Source organism: Tamandua tetradactyla, chromosome 1, assembly GCF_023851605.1.
Source record: "Tamandua tetradactyla isolate mTamTet1 chromosome 1, mTamTet1.pri, whole genome shotgun sequence".
NCBI classification, from domain to species: Eukaryota; Metazoa; Chordata; class Mammalia; order Pilosa; family Myrmecophagidae; genus Tamandua; species Tamandua tetradactyla.
In genome coordinates this window covers 182,745,520-182,769,314 of record NC_135327.1, presented here as the reverse complement: position 1 = coordinate 182,769,314, position 23,795 = coordinate 182,745,520, and the positions used below count along the sequence as shown (strand labels likewise).

General features: G+C 43.2%; 1 protein-coding gene across 1 annotated transcript in view; it reads left to right on the top strand.

The window, feature by feature from the left end:
• The first annotated feature begins 6,872 nt into the window (after positions 1-6,872).
• The window catches only part of KLRG2 (killer cell lectin like receptor G2), an 86,101-nt gene continuing 69,178 nt past the window's right edge, over positions 6,873-23,795 (top strand). The window contains exon 1 of the mRNA XM_077164438.1: positions 6,873-7,683. Coding sequence (XP_077020553.1) covers positions 6,873-7,683 — 811 coding nt within the window. The remainder of the gene's footprint in view (positions 7,684-23,795) is intronic.

Below are 23,795 nucleotides of genomic sequence, written 5' to 3'. Positions count from 1 at the left end.
ACTTACACTTTCTATTGTATTTAAATAAATTATGTATGTGCATCATTTAGTATAAGTGAACTTTTGGAAATAAAGATATGTATATATTTAACAATATAGGTTAGTGTTTGCATAGAAAAAATTTAGAGGACTGTATATCAAAAGGTTAAAAATAGAAATCTCTGAAGCATGGAATGCTGGGGACTTACACTTTCTACAGTATATAATCTTATAATGTTTTTTATCAGAAGCATGTATTGCTGTTTTAAGTAGAAAAAAAGTAAAAGGAATTTAAAGGGAAGGAAATTGAGAGAGAAGGAAAGATGGGAGCTAGAAGGGAGAATGAGGGGAGGGAGTGGGGAAGGGGAAGGACTGCAGTAGATTTTTGTCCTTCTTTTGGGCCAGCCAGCATCTGAACCTCTTGAAACATTTGGATAATTCCCCTAGTGTGTGGGCTTGGTGGGAAACAAAGCACACTTCCCATCATAGAAGCATATGGCCTCGTTGTGCTAGAGCTGCTGAGGTTCTGCCATGGAAGGAGCATTGGAGATTGCAACAAAACCTGGCCCTCACCGGAGAGAGCCTGAAGCAGTCCAGCTCTGACTTGGGTTTTCTGCCCCATACAATCAAAGTCAAAAAATGACAGAGTAACTTAAACTAAAAAGGCAGGGAGGAGGGGAGAGCATGTAAAGTATACTCCAGGGTCTCTGAAGTCCACAGAATTGAACAAAAGAGCCTTAGGAAAGGTTGAAAGCAGAGAAAATCTGGGGATTTCTGGAGGCATTTGTGGACCTTCTCTCTAGAGTGCAGTCCTTGTGGAGAGTTTTGACATTTCCCAGCTCTAGGTCTCTCAGATTAAGTGGCAAATATCTGTGAAGGAGAATTTGACTGGATCAGCTGAGTCAGCAGGCACCTAGGACAGAGGCACATAGCACAAACACACTTCGGCAGAAACCACTTACATCTGGAGAGCCATCCCCAGTGGAGCAGCCAGAGAGGTAAAATTCAAGCTCAGGAGGAAGCACTGGGCAGAATGGAGAGACAACCTTGAGAGTCACTGACATGCTGGTGAATGAGAACTCTCTGGGAGACGGTGTAGGCTGAAAAGAAAAAACCCAGCAATTAAGGTTTGGACGATGAAGAAGAAATTGGTGAAGGAGCAGCCAGAGAGGTAAAAGGAAAACCAACAGAATGTAGTATTACGAAAGTCACAGGTGAGTGGGCTTTGAAGAGGAAGCAACTCAACAATGTCAAAAGCTTCTGAGATACAGAAAATAAGCACTGAAGAGTATCTGTTGGGTTTGGTGACATGGTGGCCATCACTGTCCTTGGCAGACAAGAGGGGGCAGAAAAACGAACTGAAGTGATTTAAGAAGTGCCTGAGATGTAATAAAAGAGACAGTGAGTGGGTACAATCTTCTTTTGAAAGAAGGTTGGCTGTGATGGGGAAGAAATCAATAGGGTGTTAGTTGGAAAAGGATATAGGGTCCAAGGAGGGATTTAAAAACTTGACCATGAAGATGGAAGCAACTCAAGTGTCCATCAGCAACAAAACAAAAGGTGGTATATACATACAATGGACTATTACTCAGCTATGAAAAGGAACACAGTTCTGATACACATGTCAACAAGAATGTACCTTGAGGACATCATGTTGATTGAAGTAAACCAAACACAAAAGAAAAAATACCGTATGATCTCACTGCTATGAAATAATTAGAATAAGAAAATTCATAGAATCAGAAATTAAAATACAGATTACCCGGGGCTGAGCTGGGGTAGGGTATGGGGAGTTAATGCTTAATTGGTACAGAATTTCTGTTTGAAATGACGGAACTATTTTCTAATGGATGGTGGTGATAGTAGCACAACAATAGTGAATGTAATTAATATCCCTGGATTATATATCTGAATGTGGTTAAAAGAAGAAATTTTAGGTTGCATACATGTTACTAGAAGAAAAATAAAACAAACATAGGACTGTATAACACAGTGAAGCTTAATGTAAACCATGGATTTAATAGTATGATTATAATAGTATTCTCTGATCAACTGTAGCAAAGGTACCACACTAATGCAAAATGTGAATAATGGGGTGAGTAAATGGGAACTCCGTATCTTCTGCATGATTTCTCTGTGAACCTACAACTTCTCTAAAAAAAAAATCATTAAAAATTTAAGCATGTTTAATGATGGAGAAGAACCAAGAGAAAGGGAGAGATTAAATATCTACTAGGAGTGAGGAAATAATGTGGTTCCAAGTTCCCAAGAAGTATCCAAGGCTGTATATCCACCATGCCAGGCAAATAATAGGTGCTCAATATATGCCTGTGAAATATATGATGGATGGAATCCAAAACACAGATGGAGGAGCTCCACCTTTTCAGTCTACTTGAACTCCGCCGTCCATTCTACTTGCATATGGCCCGACATTACTGACAATGCTGTCCCCCTCGCAGACTCCTCACTGACACTGTGCCCCAGAGTTCAAATTAAAGACAGAATTTAGTGAGTTCAACCAATCTATAGATGACCTTGGGTCATCTCTGGGTTCAGGTAAGTTAGTGGTGGCCAAGGGAGCCAGGCCTTGGGGTAATTCCCACGGAGCCAAGGGGACATGCCTGAGAGTGACATACCTTGTGTTGCCCACATGACCCTCTCTGACATGGAGTACCTGGAAGGTAAGGGGCCCTTGGTTTTTACAAACTATTTGATAATCATCATCCCAGGAGAAGATATTGAAGCAGGAAAATACAGTCAGGATGCTCCTCTCTGAGCTTCAGACCACATTGAAGATGGGCAAGTGACCAGATACAGCAGGGACGCACAGTGGCTGCCTCTGTGAAGTAAAATAGGATGGAGAGAAGGAAGAATCTTTTATTTCATGCTTTATATATTTTGGGATTATTTTAATGTCTACAGGGAATTTTACTAGCCTTACAAGAATTTTCTAGTACTAACATACAATATTCCATCTTTTTAAAAACTGAATTTTCATTTAAGAATATATGTAAATACACTCTCTTTATAGAAGGTAGAAACATACATAGGGCTAAAGTCTCCTAGACCATCTTCCTCACACACACAATTCGCAGAGGAATATTATTATTGTTTTATTAAATACATGACTTATATGGTTTTCCATACCTTTTTCTGTTGCATTCTCATGAATATACGTTCCCACATAAAATTTATAGTCTGACTCTTTTAAGGGATTAAACATAAAGTGTTTTAGCATGTTCTGTCTCTCAATTGCTTGTTATCATGGAGCATTCCTTCCAGTAGATTACTCCTCCACATAAATTTCTTCCCCTCTACATCTTCCTCCCTCATGCTACCCCCACGGGTAACAAGTCCATAGTCTTTCCAAATGCTGCTCCTATGACCACTCCAGAAGGAGTCCCTGGGCTAGGGTTGCCAGATTTAGGAAATAAAAATAACAGAGGCAAGTTAAATTGAATTTCAGATAAACATTGAGTAATTTTTATAAAAGTAGTTCCCATGCAACATTTGGGATGTACTCATACTAAAACAAAATATGTGCATGGAATACTACATAACATTGCTGAAAGAAATTAGAGAAGACCAAAAATAAATGGAAGGACATTCCATGTTCACAGATTAGAAGCCTATGCTAAGATTGTCATTCCTATCCAAAGAGATACAGATTCAATGCAATTCCAATAAAAACTACAACAGCCTTCTTTACAGAAATGGAAAAGCTAATCATCAAATTTGTATGAATTATAAGGGACCCTGTTTTGGTCTGCTACAGTTTCCAGAATGCAATATATTAGAAATGGTTTGGCTTTTTTCAATTGGGATTCATTAGTTTCCAAATTTACAGTTCTTAAAAGTATCCAAATTAAGGTGTCAAGAGGAAGATACCTTCTCTGAGAAAAGGCTGCTGGCATACAAGGATCCTCTGTCACAGGCAAAGGCACATGGTGACATGTGCTGGTCCTTCTCTCCTGGACTCTGGTTTCAGTGGATTTCTTTCTCAGCTCCTGTGGGTCCTTCTTTGCATTTCTGGAACATTTCTCTCTAAGCTCTCTCCAAAACGTTTCTGGGCATTTTTCTCTCTTTGTGCTCTCATATAGGGCTTCAGTACAGGATTAAGACCCACCTTGAATGGGCTGGGTCTCATGACAAAAAACCCAAAAGGTCCTACCCACAATAGGTCTGCCTATTGTTTAAGGTGTCCACAGGGACACCTGAAAAGAGCATGGCCTTTTTCTGGGGTACTTATCAGCTCCAAACCAGCACAGGCCCCAAACAGCCAATGCCATCTAAGAATAAGAACAAAGTTAGAGGACTCACACTTCCTGATTTAAAATTTATTAGAAATCTACAGAAATAAAAATAGCACAGTACTGACACAAGGACATAGAACAGAGAGTTCAGAAATAAACCCTCACATTCATGGTCAATTTAGTTCTTACAAAGCTGCTAAGTCCACTCAATGGGGAAAGAATAATCTCTTCAAGAAATGGTGCTGTAAATATGGATAATCCACACATGCAAAAGAATGGACGTGGACTCCTATCTCACTCTATATACAAAAATTAACCCAAAATGTATCAAAGACCTAAATATAAAAATGAGAACTATTAAACTCCTAGAAGAAAAACTAGGGGAACATCTCCAAGACCTTGTATTAAGCAATGGTTTCTAAGACTTCACACCAAAAGGATGAGCAACAAAAGGAATAAATATATAAATGGGACTTCATCAAAATTTAAAACTTTGTGCATCAAAGGACTTCATCATGAAAGGAAAAAGACAAGCTACAGAATGAGAAAAAATATTTGGAAACCATATATCTGATAAGGGCTTAATATCCTGAATATATAAAGAACTCCTATAACTCAACAACAAAAAGACAACCCAATTTAAAAACGGACAAAGGATTTGAATAGACATTTCTCCAAAGAAGACTTATAAATGGTCAATATCACATGAATAGATGCTCATCATCATTAGCCATTAGGGAAATACAAATCAATTTCACACCCACCAGAATTGGCTACTAGTAAAAAACAAACAAACAAAAACAAGTGTCAGAGAGGATGTGGAGAAATAGGAACACTCAAACATTGTTGGTGGGAATGTAAAGTGGTACAGCCACTGTGGAAAATTTAAGTATAGAATGTGAAATTTAAGTACAGAATTACCATATGACTTGGCAATCCCACTTCTAGATATAGACACAAGAGAACTGAAAGCAGGGATTCGAACAGGTATTTACACACTGATGTTCATAGTGGCACTACTCATAATTGCCAAAAAAGAGAAGCAATCTGTTGATGAATACACAACTATGTGATGATATTGTAAGCCATTGATTGTTCACCATGTACGGACTGTACGTGTGTGAAGACGTGTCAATAAAAACATATTTTTTAAAAAAGAGCACACACACACACATAAAAGAGAAGCAACCCAAGTGTCCATCAATGAATGAAGGGGTAAGCAAAAATGTTATGTACATACAAGGATATATTATGCAACCATAAGAAGGAATGAAGATCTGATACAAGCTACCGCATGGAAGAACCCTGAAGACATCATACTGCCAAATATTGTATGATCTCACCGATATGAAATAATTAAAATACACAATATTGTCAAAAATTAGAATGCAGGTTACAAGGGGCAGTGGTGGGGATGGGGAGTGGGGAGTTAATGTTTAATTGGTACAGAATTTCTGTTTGAGGTGATGGAAAAGTTTTGGTAATGGATTATAGTGATGGCAGCACAACATTGAATACAATTAACAATAAATTGTATACCTGAAAGTGGTTAAAACGGGAAATTTTAGGGTTTATATATATTACCACATTAACAATTAAAAAGAACCCATAGAACTGTACAAAACAAATAGTGAAACCTAATGGAATCTAGGGATTAAGGGACTATAGTTAATAATACAATTATGATAATATTGTTTGATCAATTGTAACAAAGCTACTACACTAATGTGAAGTGTTAATAATAGGAAAACTGTGGCTGGGTGGGTGGGGTATAGGGGAACTCTGTACTTTCTTCATGATTTTTCTGGAAACTGCTACAGTGAAAAAAAATTTAACTATTCGTTTATCTGAAATTCAGATTTAACTGAGCGGTCTGTAGTTTATCTGCCAAGCCCTCACCGGATACTTGATAAAAATCTGCTCCCCCTAGGAGATTCAGTACGTCCGGGGGAAACCCAGCCAAGAATCAGTTCACCGGCTGAGATCAGGAACCCTGTATTTCTCCACACCCGGCTCACCTGGGATCAGACCCCATTCCCCTTGAAAATAAACACATTTTATACTTACGCATTCCTCAACCTTTACTGAGTTAGCTAATAGGTCTCCAGACTCTGCTCTTTCCGGGACTTGGGCTGTGCGGGACTCCTCTCAGGTGTGGTGCTCCTTCCCCTACTACATCGGCAGGACAACCAGCTCTGCTACTTTTTCTCAGGCTGCCCCATCCCCTTTGAACCCGCTAATATTTCTGAAGCCCCCAGGTTCGATAGGGGGAAATGGGTGAGACCAGGGCCAAAGAAGAAGTAGGAGTCAGGCGGGTTCCGGATTCCGTTTTACACGCCTCTGCTCCCAGCTCTGCCTTTTCCCCAATGATTGCTGGACACCCAATAACCCCTCAGCCAAACCCTGTAGTCCCTCCTGGGTTTCTTTGCCAGGTGAACGTGAGGCTAGGAACTGTGGAGGGGCGTGGCCAACAGAGCCTAGCCACAGCCAATCGCAGCAGGGCCTCGGTTGGGGCCGGCGGGGAGGCGTGGCCTGACAACTTCAGGTACGCTGCAGGACCAATCCCAAACCAGGAGAGCTAAACTGAGCCCTAGCTCGGCCCAGGTGTCCCCGGCATCTCTCCGCTGCTTACTGAGTGTGATGGAGTCAGCGCGGGCGGCATCGGATGGGGGCCAAGCTGGGGCTGAACTCCCAATGGAGCCTTTGGGAAGCCGGGACCCGGGGCAGAAGCAGCCGCAGGGCTCTGCGGAGGAGACGGGATGGCCCGAGAGTCCCGAAAGCAGCCCGTGCCTGACCCGGGCCGTGAAGGAGGCGGCGGGTGCGGGCCGGGACCTCTCCGAGGAGAAGCAGCTTCCCCCGCCACGCCTCGCGCTCCCGCGGGTGCCGACGCCCAGCCTGGGCTACGGCGCCTTCCGTCGCCAGGGATCCACCAGCCCCGAGCAGCCGTCGCCCGGCCCCGTGGCGGCGGAGCAGCCCGGGGACGGCGAGGCGTCGGGGGCCGAGCTGGTGCCCTCGGGGGCGTCCGGCGAGCCGGCGTCCGGCACCTGGGCGCCCATGGAACTGCAAGTGGATGTGCGTGTGAAGCCCGTGGGCACGGCCGGCGGCAGCCGCTCGCCCTCGCCCGCGCCTTCCACGCGTTTCCTCACGGTGAGGGTGCCGGAGTCCCCAGCCTTCTCCCGCCACGCCTCGGCCTCTCACTCGCTGCTGTCGCGGACTCCGTCCCCGGGCGGCACGTGGGTGCGCGGCGCGCCCTACCCGGCAGCCTGGGCCGAGCGGAGCCGAAACGCCGAGGGCGGCGCCAGCCCTGCAGAGGGGCTTGCGGGTTCCTCGGGCTCCCCCGCGGGCTGCTGCCGCTGCCAGGAGTTGGGGCTGGGGAAGGAGGGCGCAGCGCTGCTGCCCGGCGCGGAGATCGGTGGTGAGAGAAAGCTGTCCCGGGCGATTACGCTCATAGGTGAGTGAACCACCGCGCCGGGAGACCGCGCTCCCCAGCAGGGGTCGACGCGGCTTGGGACTTCTCACATGCCCACCCGACCCTGGGTCCCTGGGCCACGGAGGGACTAGGGAACCTAACTAGAGATCCCGACGCCCTGACCCCCACCTGGCCTATCTTGCTGTGCAATCGGTAACACTCTGGTCAACGTAGTTCAAATTGCGGGATACAAAAAACAAATAACACCGTATATCTGTTCAAGAGGTTTCACACTCCCTCTTGGTGTTTACGGCGTCTTTGAGAAGTAGAGAGAGAAGCAATTCCAGATGAGATGATGTCAGCCAGGATCACGTGACAGTGTATACAGAGGTGACAGAGCCCGGGCTGGAACACAGACCTACTCTTGGTTTTAGGCTGGCGGAGATCCCGCCTTCGCCCTGACTCGCTGGCTCCCTCTTCACTCACTCCCCACCCCACTCCCAAACAGAGGAACATTTGCCCCCAGACACTGATCCATTTAGCAGATTCTATGTGAAGACAAGGGCGTCAAACTGTGCTAGGGTGTGTGTGTTTTGGGGGAGAGGGGTAGGAGAACAGAAGAAGAAAGAGCCTGAAAAAAGATGTAAACGATCTTGGATAAAGGAACCACGAGGGAGTGGCTGGTGAACTTGGGAGCATGGGAAAGCTTCCTGGAGCTAAGCCTTGAAAGGTGAGCAGGAGTGCAGGGTGATAGAGGCCCCTTCTTGGAGAGAGAGGAACAGGCCAGGAGGGGCAAGAGCCAGCAGGCGAACTGCCAGAAGTTTGGCTTATTGAGAGGTAGGTGCCAGCTAGGTAGGCAGCAAATCCTAAAGGCCTCTGTGAGAGGGTTTCTTAGACATGAGTGGAGTTGAGAGACTCTGATCATTAGGAACTTTTGCATGGTTTTCTATAAGGTGTGTGTGTATATATTATATATAATTTTAAGCAGTTTTAGTCATGCAACATGCAGCCCATCCAACAAGAACAGTGGCTTTTTTCATTGCTGCAAAAGAAAAATCTCACACTCCTTATAACCCCTTATTATTGACACTTAGCATGTGGTATGGTTGTTAGAACTGATGAAAGAATATTATAATTACAAACTATAGTCCATAGTTTGCATTAGGTATATTTCCCCAATATATTACCCTATTATTAACATCAGATAAGTGATAAATTTTTCTAGTTCATGAAGAACATTCTTATATTTGTATTATTGATTACCTTTATTGTACACAACATCATTTATAGTGTTATACGGTCCCATGTTCCTTCCTCTAGCTTTCCTTCTAGTGATGTACACAAACCTAAAGTTCCTATTTCAGTGATAATCACACCCATAGTTCACTACTGTTGATTATACTCACAATAATATGCAACCATCACCTCTACCCATTTCCAAATCTTTATAACCAACCTTATTAAAAATAATCCGCAAATTAAGCATTAGTTCCCCATTCTCTACCCTCATTCTGTATTCTGGTAACCTGTATTCTAAATGTAACTCCACGAATATGTTCATTGTATTTAGTTCATTAGTGAGATCATACAACATTTGTCCTTTTGTATCTTACTTATTTCACACAATATAATGTCCTCAGGGTTCATCCATGCTGTTCATACATCAGGACTTCATTTCTTCTTACAGCTGAATAATAGCCCATCATGTGTATGAACCACATTTGTTTATCCATTCATCCATTGATGGACACTTGTGTTGTTTCCATCTTTTGACAATAGTGAAGGACGCTGCTATGAACATCAGTGTGCAAATGTCTGCTCGTGTCCCTGCTTTCAGATCTTCAAAGTATATACCTAGTAGTGGGATTGGCGGATCATCCCAATATAAAAATGGCAGTTTTATAGTTAGCTTCCTGAGGAACCATCTAACTGTCATTCACAGCAACCATGTACCATTCTACATTCCTACCAGTGGTAAATAGGTGTTCCTATTTCTTTACATCCTCTCCAACACTTGTAGTTTTCTTTTTTAATATATAATGGCCATTCTAGAAGGTGTGAAATGATATCTCATTTGATTTGCATTTCCCTAATAGCTAGTGATGTTGAATATCTTTTCATGTGCTTTTTGTACTTCCTCTTTGGAAAAATCTTCAAGTTTTTGCCAATTAAAAAAATTTTTTTTGTCTTTTAATTGTTAAGTTGTAGGATTTCTTTATATATTTTGGATATTAATCCTTTATCAGATCTGTAGTTTCCAAATATTTTCCCCCATTGAATAGGCTGTCTTTTTACCTTTTTGACAAAGTCATTTGATGCACAGTGCTATTCAGTTTTGAGCTCCCATTTATCTTTTCTTTTGTTGCTTGTGCTTTGGATGTCAAGTCTAAGATAACTCAAGATCCTGAAGATGCTTCTGTACATTTTCTTCTAGTTTTATGATCTGGGCTCTTGTATTTAGGCTTTGATTCATTTTGAGTTAATTTTTGTATAAGGTATTGAGACAGGGGTCTTCTTTCATTCTTTTGCATATTGGTATTCAGTTCTCTCAGCACCATATGTTAAAGATACTGTTCTCTCCCAGCTGATAGACTTGGCAGCCTTGCGGAAAATCAGTTGACCATAAATGTGCGAGTCTATTTTTGAACTCTCACCTTGGTTCCATTGATCAGTGTTCTAGTTTGCTAGCTGCCGGAATGCAACACACCAGAGATGGATTGGCTTTTAATAAAAGGGGATTTATTTCATTAGCTCTTCAGAGGAAAGGCAGCTAACTTTCCACTGAGGTTCTTTCTTACGTGGAAGGCACAGGATGGTCTCTGCTGGTCTTCTCTCCAGGCCCCTGGGTTCCAACAACTTTCCCCAGGGTGACTTCTTTCTGCATCTCCAAAGGCCTGGGCTGAGCTGCAAGTGCTGAGATGAGGAATGATGAGCTGCTTGGGCTGTGCTACCTTGCGCTTGCTCATTTAAGCACCAGCCAATTAGGGTCAAACGTCACTCATTGCAGCAGACACGCCTCCTAGCCGACTGCAGATGTAATTAGCAACAAATGAGGTTCACGTACCATTGGCTCATGTCAGCAGCAACTAGACTAGGTATGCTCACCTGGCCAAGTTGACAACTGAATCTAACTAACACAATCAGTATATTTATCTTTATGCCAGTGTCATGCTGTTTAGACCACTGTAGCTTTGTAATATGCTTTAAATTCAGCAAGTATGAGTCTTTGAACTTTATTCTTCTTTCTCAACATGTTTTTGGCTATTCAGTGCCCCTTAACCTTCCAGGTAAATTTAATGATTGAGTTTTCCGTTTCTGCAAAGTTGGCATCAAATCAATGTTGGAATTTTGATTGGGATAACGTTCATTTTGTAAATCGATTTGGGTAGAATTGACAATTAACTATATTTGGCCTTCCAATCCATGAGCACGGAATGCCCTTCCATTTATTTAGATCTTATTTGATTTCTTTTAGCAATTGTTTTGTAGTCTTCTGGATACAGGTTGTTTATATTGTTTGCTAAATTGATTCCTAAATATTTGATTCTTTTAGGTGCAATTGTAAATGGCATTTTTTTCTTGATTTCCTTCTCAGATTGCTCATTACTAATATATAGAAACAATGCTGTTTTTGCTGGTTGGTCTTGTATCCCACTACTTTGTTGAATTCGTTTATTACTTCTGGTAGCTTTGTTGCAGATTTTTGGATACTTTCTAAATATAGGATCATGTCATCTGCAAATAGGGAAGGCTTTATTTCTTCCTTTCTGATTTGGATGATTTTTATTTCTTTTTCTTGCCTAGTTCCTCTAGCTAGAACTTCTAGCATGATATTGAATAACAGTGGTGACAGTGGCCTCCATGTCATGTTCCAGATCTTAGAGGGGAAGCTTTTAGTCTTTCACCATTGAATACGATGTTAGCTGTGGGTTTTTCCATACATGCCCTTTAACATGTTGAGGCAGTTTTCTTGTATTCCTATCTTTCAAAGTATTTTTTATCAGGAAAGGATGCTGGATTACGTCAAAGCCTGTTCTGTATCAATTGACATAATCATGTGTTTCCCCCTTCAATTTGTTAATGTGGTGTATTACATTAATTGCTTTACTTGTGTTGAACCACCCTTACATACTTGGGATAAAACCCATTTCATCATCGTGTATAAGTCTTTTAATGTATTGTTGAATTCAATCTGCAAATATTTGTTGAGAGTTTTTGTATCTATATTCTTTAGAGAGAATGATCTGTAATTTTCTTTTCTTATAATACCATTATCTGGCTTTCATATTGCGGTGATGTTAGCTTCATAGAATGAGTAGTGTTCTCTCTTCTCCAATTTTTTGGAAGAGTTTGAGCAGGATTGATATTCATTCTTCTTGATTGTTTACTTCACCTGTGAAGTCAGCTAGCTCTTGTCTTCCTTTTTGGGGAGGATTTGATGGCTATCTAATATCTTTCCTTGTAGTTGGCTTGTTGAAGTCTTCTCTTTCTTCATAGTCAGTGTTGGTTTTTCATTTGTTCTAGGAAATTGTCCTTTTTTTTTTTTAATCGTCAAAAAACCTTATGTTTAGAATTTGCCAGCTGGACTCAGTTTAAATGATTCCAATTTTGTTGGCAACAGCCAAAATGTTATAGTCAGGAGCCAGTCAAACACATGATTTTTTCTCTCCAGCAGGCCTGATCAGAGTGTTGACTGTGGCCATGTCAATGTCATAGAACCTCTTCACAGCCTATTTGTTGACCTTGACATCCACAGTGAACTCAAGTGTGTTGTCTTCAGTCTTCTTCGTGGCTGATTCACTAGGAACTTGATGATGGCATAGTGGTTGTCATAGTCAGGTTCATGTGTCAACTTGGCCAGGTGATGGTACCTATTTGTCTGGTTGGGCAAGTGCTGGCCTGTCTTTTACTATGAGGACATTTCATAGAATTAAATCATGATTACATCAGCTACATCCACAGCTGATTTCACTTGTAATCAGCCAAGGAGAGTGTCTTCTCTAATGAGTGATGCTTAATCTAATCACTGGAAGCCTTTTAAGGAGGATACAGAAGAGACAGGCTCTCTTCCTTCTTCTTCTCTTGCTTCAGCCAGCAAGCCTCTCCTGTGGAGTTCTGGAGTTCGTCCAGACCCTCCATTGGAATTGTCAGCTTCACAGCCTGCCCTACAGAATTTGGACTCTGCGTTCCCACAGTTACGTGAGATGCTTTTATAAATTTTATACTTACGAATATTTCCTGTTGATTCTGTTTCTCTAGAGAACCCTAACTAATACAACTTGGTACCAGGAGTGGTTCTTAAGAAACAGAATCTTAAAAATGCGTTTTTATGAATGGTTTTCTAAACTGACTGGACTCAAAGGTACTAAGGGCTCTGATTCCCATAATCAGAATGACATTGCCAATCCATGGAGTGAGTTGGCAAAGTATCATTGTTGTGGGGCACACCGAAAAAGAGACCACACAAATCAAAACTGCAAGCCAACTTGGAGTCTTTATTAGCCGGCTCGCGACTGCCTCAGAAACCTCCAAGAAAGAGGATTCAGAGAGCAGCCCCTAGAGGTTTTCAAGGTGTGCTTATTAAGACTAAAATCATGCTGTGGTTTTTTTGCAGTTGCTAGCAAGCAAGCGGTTCATAGAAGCAGAAGAATGCCATTAGCCGTTGCCAAAACCTATCCCATTCCCACAGTTTCTTAGCATTGGTTATTGTTTAACTCTTGGGGACATTCCACCCCAATGGTGTGGGAACTTTCCCTGCTTGGGCTTGATTAATTGCTCCTGGCCCTCCACATTCCCCACTGGTTTTATGGGAGAATCAAATCATTGTTTCTTCATTTTGATTATAAATCTGTTGATATTGGGTTCCAAGAACTAACAGTTTAAAAGTTTGTATTTTTCTTTGCACGTATGAGGTTAGACAGTTGATTACACAGGGTTCAAACATTAAGCCTAATAATATGAGGATTAGGGGCCCTGCTGCAGCGGACAAGAGCGTGGTCAGCCATGGAGACCAGGAAAATAAGTTTTCCTACCAGTTGGTTTCAATTTGTCGGTGTTATTTCCGCTCTCGTAACCTGCTATGGAGTAGGGATAGACTATTTCTAATTATTCCAGAATGATTGGCATAGAAGCACTAGGTTTCTCCGAGGGCCACGCATAACACCCCTTGTTTCAGAAACAGGAGGTCTAAGCCTCTGCAGTTTTGGAGGACAACCTCAGCCAGTGAATTTAGGGAGTTTTCCAAACGACTGACGGAGCTTTCTAATTCACTAAGATCTAGATCAACTTGTTTGCTAAGAGTTTTAAAATTTTGGTCCCCGGTGATAAGGGCTGAAGTCCTGACTGCAGTTGATCCTGCAATGCCCAGTCCGACAAGGAGGGGCACTAAGATTGGGGCTCACTTGACCCGGTAAGTAGGTTCTAAATGTTCCCTACCTCCTTCCCCAGAATAATAATATACTTGGGGGATAATATGAACCAAAATACAAAACTCCTCCTCGACTGTCTTTATTGGGTGAGTTATACAGGAGGTAATGCCGGATGTCAGGCAAACCAGGTACCATCAGGGGCTACAAGGAGGCGGTCCCATCCACCTGAGGTTTAAGTTAAAATGCCCTTTAGTAACATGATGAGACCGTAGGAGTCACTGTAGGGGGATTTAGCTAGATTAAAATTCTCAGAATAAGTACAGGTTCCCTGCCCTTGGAGATCTCCTAGGGTGAGTTTCGGTTCCTGTCCCCGCCTGTATAGGTGTTGGGTTTGTGCTTCTTGGACGGAGAGGTTTCTGATATGGGGATCTGTGGGGCCGAGGGAGATATAAGCTCCTATTCCGATGTAATAAGGGGGTTCAGGGTTTAAGCAAAGCCAACAGTCTTTAGTAATAAGTGGATTGGTTTGATTCATAAACTGGAAAACTGGATTTAACATGTCAATCTGGGGTTTCTTAGGGGAGGGAGGGGAATTTATGAGTCTGGGGGGGCTGTGCCAGTTTTATGCCAGGGTTGAGAGCTCGATTAGGTCCTATGGGATTGTCCACTTTATGGGAATGGAACCTTTGAATTGTAAAAATGGTGCCTGGGTTGTGACCTGAGACATATAATCTCAATCCCCCAGTTTTTCCACCTGCCCAGGTTTGGCTATGCCAGGAAGGGATAGTAATAATCATTGGGTTACAGGCGTCTTGGGTGCAACTGTTGGGGTAATAGGCTGGTGCCCTTGTTAAAGTTATGAACAGGTCTCAGTCCATTCTGCGATTGTTTCACAACCCCAGTTGGCACAGTAATATTGGCCTCCCCCTTGGCAGCTAGAACTTCCCTCCGCAGGACAGGCATAGTATTGGGTATGCCATAAGCCTTTTTCTTGGTGGGGGGTAGCACACCCATATCTGAGCATGTTACCATAACTCCCCTTCCCCAGGTGTCCAAACAGCTGGCAGAGGTCAAAGTGTGGAGTTGGTTGGGAGGGAGTGGTGGTTGCAGCTACCAGTACTCCATCCACCGTTTTTCTGAGTTCCAGGTATAGTTTATAACTGGGTGAGAGTTTTTTCCCGTGACCCCCCACCAGGGATATTAAGAGGACCCAGAGGGATTTCTGGAAAGTCTTATCTTTAGTGGAGCCTCGGTTCACTGGATGGTCCATTTTTCAGGGATCTGGTCTGGGGCGGCCTTTTTTATCTGGGTGTGATGAATCCAGTGCCGTTTTCCCACAACTTTCACTGCCATTGGAGTTGAGAGGATCACTGGCAGGGGTCCTGTCCACCGGGCTTCCAAGGTGGCTGGCTGAAGTTTCTTTATCCAGACTAGGTCTCCGGGCTGCACCTGAAATAAATCTTTTTCAGGGGCAGGATTTGTTGGTCCCGAATGGGTTGCCTTCACCAGTTCCCGAGTTTGCTGGGTGGTAGACTGCGGGGCCTGTAATGATTTTAGAAGAGAATGGTTATTTAATTCAGCTATTTTTTCTTCCCCCAATTTAGGGGTTAGTGGAGGTGGTCGTCCAAACATGATTTCATATGGGGTAATTCCCTTAACATAGAGAGTACATCTAGTTTTGGGGAGGGCAAATGAAAGGAGACTCACCCAGTTTTCGCCAGTCTTGAGCTTTAGTTTATTTAAAGTTTCCTTTATTGTTCTGTTCATTCTTTCAGCTTGCCCTGAACTCCGTGGCCTATAAATACAATGTAATTTCCATTTGATATTTAATATTTTTGCTAACAGTTGGGTAACTTGGGCGATGAACGCCGGCCCATTGTCAGACCCCATTGCAGTCGGGAGGCCAAATCGGGGGACAATTTCAGAAACTAGTTTTTTTACTACTATTTGTGCTGTCTCGGTTCTGGTAGGAAATGCCTCAGTCCATCCAGAGAAGGTGTCGATGAAGACTGACAGGTATTTGTATCCATATGGACCAGATAATATTTCTGTGAAGTCTATTTCCCACTGTTCCTTGGGGCATTTCTCTCCCTCGGCTGGAATTTACCTGGGTGCAGATGTGGCATCTGGAAGATATTTGCCGGGCTTGTTGCTGCAATCGGGGAATGTAGTAATCCCTTTGTAGGAGTTTAGTTAGTTTTGTACTGCCCAGATGTGTACTATGGTGAACCTGGGCAACCAAATTGTGCCCCAGGAGCTCTGGCACTAGGATTCTCCCATCTAGGAGAATTTTCCAACCATCCGAATCTGTTTTGGTGCCCAGTGTTTCACCTAGTTTAATTTCTTCCCTGGTATGTTCTGGAGAGCTCGGCAGCACTCGCCCTGGTAAAACAGGAAGTATCTGCAGCGTCCCCACTGTTTTTTGGGCAACCTCTTTTGCCGTTTTATCAGCCAGGGCATTTCCTCTGGCAATTTGAGTTTTGGCAGTCTGATGTCCTTTGCAATGTATAGTGGCTGCCCTTTTTGGTAACCAGATAGACTCTAGCAAGGTGAGTATTTCTGGTATATTTTTTATTTCCTTTCCTCCCCATGTCAAAAGTCCCCATGTCCCCACTCCTGATGTGCCCCATGGACATGCGCAGTTGCGAAGGTGTATCTGCTGTCTGTGTAGATGTTGACAACCTTCCCCTTTCCCTACCTTAGAGCCTGAGTCAGAGCTATTAGTTCAGCCTTTTGGGCTGAAGTCCCATGTCCGAGGGCCTAAGCCCAGATGACCCGGTCCACAGTTACCACCGCTGCCCCCGCATACCTGATTCCCTCTGAGACGTAACTGCTCCCATCTGTATATAATTCTTCATCAGGATTTGGCCAGGTGAGATCAGCCCTCAGGTTCGTGAAAGATTCCAGGATCTCGCGACAGTCATGGATGGGCTCGGATGGGTCATCATCCGGAAGCAAGGTGGCAGGGTTAAGAGCCGCCATTTTTAGGAAGCAGATTCTTGGGGGATCCAGTAGCAATACCTGATACTAAGTTATCGGGGCATTTGAGAGCCATCTCCCAGGCAGTCTCCTTAGTAATGTTTCTACTGAATGTGGGGCCACTATATATAAGTCCTGTCCCAGAGTTAATTTAGATGCTTCTTTTACCAAAATGACAGTGGCTGCAATGGCTCGGAGGCAGCTTGGCCACCTGGCAGCCACATACTCTAGTCTTTTGGACAGGTAGGCAACTGGCCTTTTCCATGGTCCTAACATTTGGGTGAGAACTCCTTTTGCTATTCCTTGGGTTTCAACAACATGTAGTTGAAAAGGTTTGGACAGGTCAGGCAAAGTCAAGGCAGGAGCGCTCACAAGCGCCTGTTTCAACGTTTTAAAATCTTTTTGCTCAGCCTCGGTCCAGGTTAGAGCTTCCTCCTTTCCCCCTGTGATAGTGTACAGGGGTTTTGCTATTTCTACAAATCCAGAAATCAAGAACCGGCAGTATCCAACTGCTCCTAAAAACTCCCATACCTGCCTTTTTGGTTTTGGTTGGGGTATTTTTAGGATAGCTTCAATCCTACTAGAAGACAGAGCTCTTTTTCCCCCTTCTAATTCATACCCTAAGTATGTTGCTGAGCTAGTGCAGAGTTGGGCCATTTTGGCTGAGACTCGATAGCCCAACTGGGCTAGTTCCTGTAACAAGTTTTTGGTTGCCTTTCTGCAGTTTGACAGATCATTAGCTGCCAGTAAGAGGTCATCCACATATTGTAGGAGGGTTATTTCTGGATGCTGTTATCTAAAACGAGCCAGATCCTGGCTTAAGACCTCATCGAACAGGGTGGGAGAATTTTGTTTGTTTTTGTGTTTGTGTTTTTTTTTGTGTGTTTTTTTTTTTACATGGGCAGGCACCGGGAATCGAACCCGGGTCCTCTGGCATGGCAGGCAAGCATTCTTGCCTGCTGAGCCACCGTGGCCTGCCCAGGGTGGGAGAATTTTTAAAACCTTGTGGCAACCAAGTCCAGGTTAGTTGTCCAGAGAACCCCCCCTTTGGGGTCAGTCCATTCAAAAGCAAAGATGGGTTGACTTACTGCAGCCAGGGGAAGCGAAAAGAAGGCATCTTTTAAGTCCAGAACAGTGTAGACCTGCTGGCTGGGAGGTAACAGACTCAAAAGCATATATGGATTAGGCACAGTGGGGTGAATAGTTTCAGTTCTTTTGTTTACCTCTTGGAGATCTTGCACTGGCCGATAATCGTTGGTCCTGGGTTTTTGGACTGGGAGAAGGGGGGTGTTCCAGGCTGAATGGAACCAGAATACCTGCTTCCAGGAGTCTTTTGATATGGACTGCGATGCCTCTTTTAGCCTTTAAGCTTATTGGGTATTGTCAGACTCTGATTGGGGTGGCAGTGCTAGTTAGCTGGACGATGATGGGGGCCGGTGGGCAGCTAATCCTAGTAGGTTAGTTTCTGCCCATACGCCTGGTATTTTTTCTTTAAACTCCCGCAAATATGGACCTGGGGCCGACGGTGCCACCTCTGCAGTAAGTAAATATTCTTCCGATAAGGGGCAAGTGAGGAGGATTGCCGAGGGGTTTGTATTGAAGGAGAGCTCAGCCGAATCGTTTTTGAAAGAGATGGTGGCTTGTAATTTCTGGAGAAGGTCTCTCCCCAAAAGGAGGTATGGACACTCAGGCATCACAAGAAATGAGCGGGTGACAGTTCCTTCCCCAAGGTTAGTGATCCTAGTCTTAGTCCATGGGTAGGACTTTGTCTTTTCCATTGCTGCCTGTATGGGGGTTTTCTCCTTAGATGTGGGCCCTTCTGCTTGCTGGAGGACGGAGAAGGTTGTCCCAGTATCCACAAGAAAACTTATAGGCTTGCCCCCGATTTCTAATGTGACCTTGGGCTCTCGGGGGCTCAACGGAATGGAGCCCCAGCCCCGTCAATTCCCCTCTTCAACCAGAACAGGGGCCGGTTTCATTCCTTTAAGTCTTCTTTTAGGGCATTCATTTTTCCAATGTCCATTCTCTTTGCAGTAGGCACATTGCTTTGCACCTAGGCCCAACCTTTTTCCTTGGTTTCCCTTTCTTTTTTCAATAGTTCCCCATCTTTCTTTTTGTTTTTCCTGTTCAGCCATTGAGGATACTAAAATTTTGGCTATGTTTTTGGACTGCACAGCCACGGGGTCACCTCTGTTATTAAAAGTCTTTTGGGCAATCTCTATCCATTTGGATGGCACTTTACCCTCAAATCCTTCTAACTTCTGTAATTTTTTTCTTATGTCTGGGGCTGACTGGGTGACAAATGCTATATTTACAGCTCGCCTATTTTCGGGTGCCTCTGGATCTATAGGGGTGTACAAGCGGTATGCCTCAAGGAGGCGCTCAAGGAAAGCGGCCGGAGATTCGTCCAGCTTTTGTATGGTTTCGCTCACCTAAGACAATTTGGTCGGCTTCTTGGCCGCCGCTCTTATCCCCCAGAGCAGAGTCTGGCCATACCGATTGAGAGCCTCCTTACCTCTATCAGTGTTGGGGTCCCATTTGGGGCAGGTGGAGGGGAACACAGCCTCTAATCGGGTTGATTCAGTAGTAGGCTGTCCGTCAAGTCCAAGAATTAACTTCCTCGCCCCTCTCCTGACTCAATCTCGTTCCTCGGAGGTGAAGAGGGCCTGGGGAGCTGTTGGCAGTCATCCCAGGTGGGCTGGTGGGTCAAAAAGACAGTCTCCAAGAAGGAGATGAACCCTTGGGGCTTTTCAGAGAAAGAGGGATTCTGATTTTTCCAGTTATACAGATCACTAGAGGAAATGGGGACATAGACCATGAAAGGTGGGCGGTCGTCCCCCAGGGCAGGGCCAACCTGCCTCAAGGGTAAAATTGGAACTCCGGAAGAATCAGCAACATGGACTTCCACTCACCACGGCTGACCTGGCTACAGCCACTGCTGAGTACCCAGTCTGCCAGCAGCAGAGACCCATACTCAGCCCCCAGTATGGCACCATTCCCTGAAGTGACCAGCTGGCTACATGGTGGCAGATTGATTATGTTGGACCACTCCCTTCATGGAAGGGGCAGTGATTATTCTAACTGGAATAGGCACATACTATGGATATAGGTTTGCTTTCCCTGCACACAATGCTTCTGCCAAAACTGCCACCTGTGGGCTTACAGAATGCCTTCTCCGTCATCATGGTATTACACCCAGCATTGCTTCTGATCAGGGAACACACTTCACAGCAAGTGAAGTTCGGGAATGGGCACATGCTCATGGAATTCTCTGGCCTTACCATGTTCCCCATCATCCAGAAGCAGCTGGATTGAGAGAGCAATGGTATGGCTTTTTGAAAACTCAATTACAGTGCCAACTAGATGGCAAAAACTTGAAAGGCTGGGGTAATGTTCTCCAGGAAGCTGTGTATGCTCTGAATCAGCATCCATTGTAAGGTGCCGTTTCCTCCATAGCCAGGATCCATGGGTCCAGGAACCAAGGGGTGGAAATGGGAGTGATCCACTAGGAAAAATTTTGCTTCTTGTCCCTGTGATCCTGAGCTCTGCTGGTCTACAGGTTTTAGTTCCAAAAGGGGGAGTGCTTCCTCCAGGAGAAACAACAATGATTCCATTGAACTGGAATCTAAGACTGCCACCTGGTCACTTTGGGCTACTCATGCCCCTGGATCAACAAGCCAAGAAGGGGATTATATCACTGGCTGGAGTGATTGATCCTGACTATCAGAGGGAAATAGGACTGCAGCTGCACAATGGAGGTAAAGAAGGATTTTCCTGGAATATAGGAGAGCCCCTAGGGCGTCTTTTAGTACTACTATGTCCTGTGATTAAAATCAGTGGAAAACTGCAACAACCCAATCTAGGCAATGCTACCAATGGCTCTGAAACTTCAGGAATGAAGGTTTGGGTCACCCCACCAGACAAAGAACCACAGCCAGCTGAAGTGCTTGCTGAGGGTAAAGGGAACATGGAATGAGTAGTGGAAGAAGGTAGTGATAAATATGAACTACAACCACATGATCAGTTATGGAAACAAGAACTGTAATGCTGTTTTGTTCATATTATATGATTTAAGTTGTAAGATATCAAGTTTAAGAATGAATATCACCCAAGGACTTGCACCCTATTCTGGAGAGATTTAATGTGTTTCTGGTTATATGCAGGACCATTGAGTATTGTTAGTTGAAAAAAAAATGTGTTTTATTGTTTTCTATTTAGAAATTAGGTATGGTTTAAGGTGATGAGTATAGTTGCCAAGTTGACGAGGGGTGGACTGTCATGGTCAGGTTCATGTGTCAACTTGGCAGGTGGTGGTACCTGTTTGTCTGATTGGGCAAGTGCTGGTCTGTCTTTTGCTATGAGGACATTTCATAGAATTAAATCATGATCATGTCGGCTACATCCACAGCTAATTCCACTTGTAATCAGCCAAGGGGCATGCCTTCTTTAATGAGTGATGCTTAATCTAATCACTGGAAACCTTTTAAGGAGGATTCCGAAGAATCTTCCTGTTTCACCTGGTGAACCTCTCCTGTGGAGTTCATCCAGACCCTCTATTGAAATTCGGCTTCACAACCTGCCCTACAGATTTTGGACTGTACGTTCCCAGTTACATGACACACTTTTATATATTTTATACTTATGAATATTTCCTGTTGATTCTGTTTCTCTAGAGAACCCTAACTAATACAGTGGTCAAGCTTATTTCTCCTGGGTACACTCTATAAGGATATTTGGGGTGTCTTCTGAGATGCAGTGTCATGGGCTGGCGAAATGTGGGTGAAGTGGGTATCTTTTTTTTTTGTGGCTGTGAACATCTTTTCAGTACCGCCTTCTTGGCCATCAAAGTCCTTGCTTTGGCTTTGGTTTTGGGAGGGGCAGGGGCTTCTTACTTTGGAAAAGGGTTTCCAAAGCTGGTTCTGATGGGCTTATTCAGACAGTCTTGGAAATTGTCCATTTCATCTAAGTTTTCAAATTTGTTGACAGGCAGACATTCATAGTATCCTCTTATTGTCTTTTTTGTCTCTGAGGGTTCAGTGGTAAGGTCCCCCTCTTGTTTCTGATTTTAGTTATTTTTACAGTCTCCCTTTTTTTTTGATCATTCTAGGTAAGAGTTTGTCAATTTAATTGATCTTCTCAAAGAAGCAACTTTTGGTTTTGTTGAGTCTCTCTTTATTATTTCTTTCCTTCTGCTTGCTTTGGGATTAGTTTGATGTTCTTTCCCTAGTTCCTCCAGGTGTGCAGTTAGTTCTTTGATTTTTGCTCTGTTTTCCTTTTTTATTTTAATAAGGTATTTAGGGCTATAAATTTTCCTCTCAGCACTGCCTTCACTGCATCCCATATGTTTTAATATGTTTCATTCTTATTTTCATTCATCTCAAAATATTTACTAATTTCTCCTGTAATTTCTTCTTTTGAGCCATTGATTAAGAGTGCATTATTTATCCTCCATATATTTGTGAATTTTCCAGTGCTCTGCCTGTTATTGATTTCCAGCTTCATTACATTGTGATCAGAGAAAGCATTTTCAATCATTTTAGTCTTTTAAAATTTATCAAAACTTGTTTTATGACCCAACATGTAGTCTGTCTTGGAGAATAGTTTATGGACACTTGAGGAGAATGTATATCCTGCTGTTTTGGGGAGTAATGTTCTGTAAATATCTGTTAGTTATAGTTTATTTATTGTCTTATTCAAGTTCTTTGTTTCCTTTATTAATCTTCTCTCTACATGTTTCATCTGTTGATGAGAGGGGTGCATTGAAGTCCACAGCTATTATCTTAGAGACGACTATTTCTCCATGCAGTTTTGCCGATGTTTGCATCATGTACTGTGGGGACATCCTGGTTAGGTGCATGCTTCAGTTTGCTAAGGCTGCTGGAATACTACAAACCAGAAATGGGTTGGCTTTTACAATGGGGATTTATTAGTTTACAAATTTACAGTTCTAAGAAAATGTTCAAATTAAGATATCAACAAGAGGATACCGTCTCTGAAGAAAGGCCACTGGCATCTGGGACACCCCTGTCACATGGGAAGCACATGGCTATCATCTGTTGATCCTTCTCTCTGGGTTCCATTGCCTTCAGCTTCTGGTTTCAGTGGCTTCCTTTCTCAACTCCTGCAGAGGCTTTTTCTCTAAGATCTCTGTTTTTTTTTTTTCTGTCTTTTATCCTCTCATAAAGGACTCCAGTAAAAGGATTAAGATCTACCTCGAAAGGATTGGGTCACATCTAAATTGAAATAACCTAACCAGAAGTTACCTCCCAAATAGGTCTGCACCCACAGGAATGGAATCGAAGAACATGGCCTTTTCTGGGGTACATAACAGTTCCAAACTACCGCAGTGCATAAATATTTAGGATTATTATTTCTTCCTGGTGGATTCCCCCTTTTATTAATATATAATGTCCTTCTTTGTCTCTTATAACATTTTTGTATTTAAAGTCTATTTCATCCTATAGTATAGGTACCCCAGCTCTTTTTTGGTTACTGTTTGTGTGGAATCTCTTTTTCCATCTTTTCACTTTCAATTGCTTTTGTCCTTGGGTCTAAGCTCTCTTGTGGACAGCATAGATGGATAATTTTTTCTGTCCATTCTACTAATCTCTGTCTTTTGATTGGAGAGTTTAGTCCATTAACATTCAGTGTTATTACTGTAAAGGCAGTGCTTCCTGCAACCATTTTATCTTTTGGTTTTTATATATCATATCTTATTTTTGTCTCTCTTTTTACTCTTTTAGTTATCCCTATTGATAATCTTCATTTCTATACTTTCCTTGAAACCTCTCTCTCCTTTATTTTCTT